Source organism: Oncorhynchus clarkii, unplaced genomic scaffold (genome assembly GCF_045791955.1).
Source record: "Oncorhynchus clarkii lewisi isolate Uvic-CL-2024 unplaced genomic scaffold, UVic_Ocla_1.0 unplaced_contig_3553_pilon_pilon, whole genome shotgun sequence".
NCBI lineage: Eukaryota > Metazoa > Chordata > Actinopteri > Salmoniformes > Salmonidae > Oncorhynchus > Oncorhynchus clarkii.
The window spans coordinates 256,239-262,396 of NW_027260972.1; the positions used below are offsets into that span (position 1 = coordinate 256,239).

At 41.5% G+C, this 6,158-nt stretch overlaps 1 protein-coding gene across 1 annotated transcript; it reads left to right on the plus strand.

Moving 5' to 3' along the window:
• The first annotated feature begins 1,120 nt into the window (after positions 1-1,120).
• Positions 1,121-4,534, plus strand: LOC139402740 (homeobox protein GBX-2-like). Its single transcript, XM_071146648.1, has 2 exons — positions 1,121-2,120; positions 3,486-4,534. Exons 1-2 carry the CDS (start codon positions 1,607-1,609, stop codon positions 3,995-3,997), a joined length of 1,026 nt encoding a protein of 341 aa, XP_071002749.1. The 5' UTR covers positions 1,121-1,606; the 3' UTR covers positions 3,998-4,534.
• Positions 4,535-6,158: the final 1,624 nt, after the last annotated feature.

The window sequence follows — 6,158 nt, forward strand, 5'->3', positions numbered from 1 at the left end:
TCTCTATATCTACCCTCCATCTCTATATCTACCCTCCATCTCTATATATACCCTCCATCTCTATATCTACCCTCCATCTCTATATCTACCCTCCATCTCTATATCTACCCTCCATCTCTATATCTAACCTCCATCTCTATATCTACCCTCCATCTCTATATCTAACCTCCATCTCTATATCCAACCTCTACATCTAACCTCCATCTCTATATCTACCCTCCATCTCTATATCTACCCTCCATCTCTATATATACCCTCCATCTCTATATCTACCCTCCATCTCTATATCTAACCTCCATCTCTATATCTACCCTCCATATCTTAATCTCCCCTCCCTCTCTCCATCTCCACACCATCTCTCCATCTAACCTCCATCTCCTCTCCAGCTCTCACTTCATCTGAAGGCCCATTCGTAGCCTGGTCGATAGTGAATGGGGACCTTCCACTGTTTGATCTAAGCTTCCTTTAGGTACAAGAGGACATAATATCAGGGAACAGTCTTTTCGTCATTCTGAAAAGGTGGAACAGGATTTTTTTTATCAACACACACAAAGCAACAACAGACGCATACACACACACACATTCAGTACTAGGGTTGCAAAATTCCGTTCACTTTCAATAGATTCCCTGGTTTTCCAAAAATCCTGGTTGGAAGATTCTGAATTTCCTACTTATTTCCTCCAACCCGGACTTTGGGAAAACCAGGGAATTTATTGACAGTTCACATAATTTTGCAACCCTGTTCAGTACAAATAGTTATTTTTATGTTTTATACATTTAATGTAAGGAAGACAGTTGTAGTCAATATGTGTGCGTGCATATTGCATGTGTAGCCTAGCTAATTCCCATTTGCATTATGGTCCCTTAGGATGTGTATAGCCTACGCTTTACAAATCCACATAATTGGCATTTATTTCCTAGACCCAGACCGAAGCCAGCCCTCACAGGTCTATGTGACGAATGACAGCTAGGCTAGCCCAACAGTTTAACAGCGACCAATGAAATGCGAGAGTGCGATGAGAGGGTGGTCCTTGCGAGTGGAAGAGCCGATCAAACAGAGGGAGCGTAATTTAAACTCCTTGCTTAACATCTGGATGTTGTAGAACGGAGTAGCATCACTCTACTCTCTAGAGTGAGTTAGACAGACGTGCGGAAACCGAGTATCATCGAATATAAGATTGTTGTTGTCAAATGGTCAGAACGTTAGTTTACAATCCGAGGATATTGATTGGCACTTGGAATGGGCTTTGGCTCCCGCTATCGGAGCGCAAGGTAAACCAAAAGGGGCCACATGAGTTCTGCTATATTCGGAAACCACCACGGCTCCAAGTTGACTGCTAATTCTGTTGATCTGGACACATCTCCACTCTCCAGTATCGTGTGTCGACCATCTGCAATGTTGATGGAATGGTTTCATTTAATCGCGAGAAACGAACAAATAATAACGGGATTACCAAAACGTCGACATTTCTAAGGTCGGTTGTCTGTCGAATAACAACGTTGTGAAGTTGGTTACTTCCGAACCCAAGGAAGACTGCAGGTGTCATCGCTCCCTTCCATTTCTCCAGTAACATTTCCTTGATTGACATTCCTTCCATCAGATCATATGAGTGCAGCGTTCAGCCCTTCGTTTATGATGATGCAGCGCCCACTGGGAAGCACCACTGCCTTCAGTATCGACTCTCTGATCGGCGGTCCCCCTCAGCCCAGCCCGGGACACTTCGTCTACACCGGTTACCCCATGTTCATGCCGTACCGGTCAGTGGTGCTCCCACCGCACCCTCCGCCGCCCCCTGCCCTACCCCAGTCCGCCCTGCAGCAGGGGCTCTCGGCTACCCATCCGCACCACCAGATCCCCAGCCTCCAGAACTCTTTCTGCTCTAGCCTGGCTCAGGGCATGGCGCTCACCTCCACCCTGATGGCCAGCCTGCCTGGAGGGTTCTCGGCTTCACAGCAGCACCAGGAGGCGGCGAGGAAGTTCGGCTCGCAGTCTCTCCACGCCGCCTTCAATAAATCTCAGGACATTCGTTTGGATGGGGATGACGGAAAGACATTTCTAGGAAAGGAGTCCGCGACGCTCCCCTCCTACCACGACTCAGAGCCATTGCAGTCATCCACAGGTACAGTAAACTCTGTTTTGTCTGGACTCTGCTGGACAGGGTTGTTTACTTGACCTGACGTAAGGTTCTATTGAGGAAAAGTTTGACTGCGTTTGGGATTTGTGGCTGTCTTGTGCTTGGACGCACTAACTGTAAGACACTCTGAACAAGAGCGTCTGCTAAATGACTAAAATGTAACCTAATGTTCTTGGATAAATAAGATATTATTTGTAAGTTGTAAAAGAGAAGTTCAAAGCGAATACTCGTATTTATTAGGCCTATTATATAAATAAATAAATAATAGTGCACATTTGCGAGGTACCTTATAAGAAGTAATTCGATCTCTAAACTTTATCTCATTAATTATGCTATTAGGCCTATTAGCTAACGGACCAATATTATCAATAGACCTACGTCATCAATGTACAAAAAAAGGACCCAAGTGCCATTTGAGGATAACTTATAAGTTCTACTCCCTCAGTGTTGGCGTAGGCTATATCCTGTGAATTTCACATCAAATGACAACGATTAAAGTATAGTGATAGAAAGTGGCAGTTGCCGCTGAGTGAAAAATGTCTTCTTTTTTTTAAAACAAATTCTTTACATGGACGCTTACATATTTTGTCGTGAGAAGCTTGACATGATATCCGCATATCAAATACGTTTATTTCAGGCTTTTCAATGAATAGTGCCTGGGGGCAAACTAAATGACTAAATTAGCCTATTTTAATTGAAGGATGGGAAAGCGCCTGCAGTATTTGAATGTCTATAAAACTGTGATCAGAATTCAAAGCCGACCGAGTCATTTATATGAGGGTCTATATGTATTATGAAATACATGCAAGAAACACTTTAACTCCGGAAGTGCGTTTAAGATATTGTATAATATAAATCAATTGATTTTGTCTCTAAAATGAATGGAATTATAGTAAGCGCGAGGCCTATTTCATACATGATATGTGTCATGATACAGCCGATGGGCCTAATTCGATAAATATTTACTTAAATATATTTTTAATAAAATAACTTTCACTTCACTTAAATACGTCCAGAGACATAATATAATTTGTTCCTAATTTACTTCATAATATAATAAGCTATTGTTTTCCTGTAACACAATATGTAAAGTCTACTCGTGGGTTTTTACTCACGAAACGAAATGTTGATACAATACACACAACGTTAGTGATTAATCAAATGTAGAAGAAAAGTTGCTTGTTTTTTTAAAGCAAAATATTTATTTAAAAGTATAATTGCGGTTATCCATTATATAAACTCATAAACTGTTGCATATCAGTCCATTATAGGTTACACATTGTCATTTACTTTTCTATTTTGAGGTCAATATATCCTAAACTAGCCTGTTCTATTTCCTTACCCACACAGCCAGAACCCACGGCAAAGAAGACCCGAAAGAGGACGAATGCAATAGAAGAGATGAGAGCTTCTCAATGGACAGCGATTTAGACTACAGCTCCGACGACAACATGACGGGTAACTCGATGTGTCAGAAAGATGATGGGGAGGGTAACGTGGATGAGGGCGTCCACGGATCCAACGGCACTGGCAGCACCACGTCTACCGGTAAGAACCGGCGGCGGAGAACGGCGTTCACGAGCGAGCAGCTCTTGGAACTGGAGAAGGAGTTCCATTGTAAGAAATACCTGTCTTTAACGGAACGCTCTCAGATTGCGCATGCCTTGAAACTCAGCGAAGTTCAAGTCAAGATCTGGTTCCAGAACCGGAGGGCCAAGTGGAAGCGCGTAAAGGCTGGTAACGTCAATTCCAAAACCGGCGAGCCCTCTAGGAACCCTAAAATCGTGGTGCCTATCCCCGTGCACGTCAGCCGGTTTGCAATAAGGAGTCAGCACCAACAGTTAGAGCAAGCCAGACCATAACATGTATTTATTTATGTTAAACCGATGGACGAAATACAGATTAAGTTAATAACACTGTTTAAAAACAGAAAAACAGCACACACGTTATTTTGGAATTGGACTATTGATAATCACAAACCAAGTTTATCCTTTGGTGAGTCTTTGTAAATCTTTGTAAGACAGAGGAGAGCAAATGAATTGATGGTACATTGCTTTTCCTCTGCATTACTGCTGAATCGATCCACTGATGGTAAACTGATTAAATACCAAGACAAAAAAACTCAAAATGGTGACATGTATCACCTTGGTTACGAGTGTAAATACCGAGATGGGCCATAACTATAACCGCCATGGGACCAAATTGAGGACATTACAACAAGACAACAATACATCCAATTGTACATTTCCGAGATGTTGATTAAAAAGATAACCTACTTTTACGTCTGTTAGATTTTCTTTGAGGTTTGTGCTGCCGATTCTGAAGGACCTTGCTTGTATTATTGTTGTTTTTGCAGCAGGCGCAAATCAGATCAGAATGAACAGCTTTGTCCCAAAAGGAGCACTTTTATAATTTCTAATTTTATCACCCCCCTAAACCAGTACACGTATTGTACACATAGCCTACAAATATGCTCAGACATCTCAACCACCAATCATCTCCTCCAAAAAGCAAAGAGTAGCCCTGTAAAACCATCCTACTTCTGTTCTCAGTTTGACTTTGTTTCCATTGTTTCATTCCATGGTTGCTTGAATGATTTTTCTTCATTGTGACTTTTTCAACAGTCAAGGAGCACGCTGCTAATTTATTTAATATTGTGCAAAAAGTAACTAACATTCCATGACTTATTGAGGAAATAATAAAGTGTGCATTAAAGATGAACCATTAGCAATTGTCAACAATTTGTCAGTTTGTTTATTGTCATTCCATTTTTGTGCAATTCTATTTGAATTTGAAATCTTTAGCGAAATTACGCATGCGCGGGTTTACAGGTGCTTTCTTGAGTGCTGGGCTTCGAGTTGATCATGATATTTGAATTCCTTGGTTGATTATTATTTTCACCAATATATCAAATGTTCATTTGGGATTATTCAATTTGTTGTCTGCAAGTGACAAATATTATTTTCACAATCCACCAAGGAAGATAATTGGAAGATAATTGCGTATGTATTTTATCCTTGAATTAAGGGTGATTAACGACACGATTTCGTTTAGATTTCATTTACAACACAATTTATACTATTATTATTAAGACTATTACTTGTAATAACCATGTCATTATACTATTATAATTAATGACTTTAAGAATTATATAATTTTTCCTGCGCCAACTGTGAGTTGTGCAGATATTGCTGAGGCAGGACCAACTGTGAGGTTTACAGGTAAATGCAGAGGCAGGAGCAACTGTGAGGTTTACAGGTAATGCAGAGGCAGGACCAACTGTTTATCTCTCCGACAGTAGAGCCATGCAGTCAGCCAGGGAGGTGACAGTTTTACAGCTCTGCCCCTCTGCTCCAGCCACCCTCTGGAATTAAGGCCAACCTCGTCGCGAATGTTGGAGCAAATCAACCTGATGCATGCCAACAACAAATATGTAAGAAGATCTCGCTCGGCGACGCAATCTCGTGTTATGACAGGGGGTGGGTCCTATCAGCCAGGGTGAATGAAACTCCAAGGTTCCTCCAAGGCTGTGAGGAACACCAATTCCCATCCGAGTGAAACGTCACGAGCACGGCTGTTTAAGAAGGTCGCGGCCTGGTGTCAGCCTTGATTTTCGGCCTCACCTTGCCCCGGGCCCAGAGCGCCTCATTCAATTGGCCTCCCAGCGCGCCAATTACTTTGCCATTGAATATTTACATCTATTGAGGTGGACAATTTCATAAATGTATTTTGATAAGATTGGCGACTAAAATACAACGCAGGCCTACTTGCAGGACTTTCCCCTTGTGATCTCTAAGGACATCTTGTTGGTCTCTGTCATGTTTCATGCGTTAAGCTCCATCTGTCAGCGCTACCACAGTAGGTCTATAGCCTACCCTAAACATATTAAACCGTTTCAAATGTCACTAGGCTAAATTATAAAATAATCCATTCTGATAATGTATTTATCGGTGTTATATAAACGAATTTAAAACAATATTGGTTATTATAATTCGCCTTTCTTGAAATAGGTTGGATATTAAA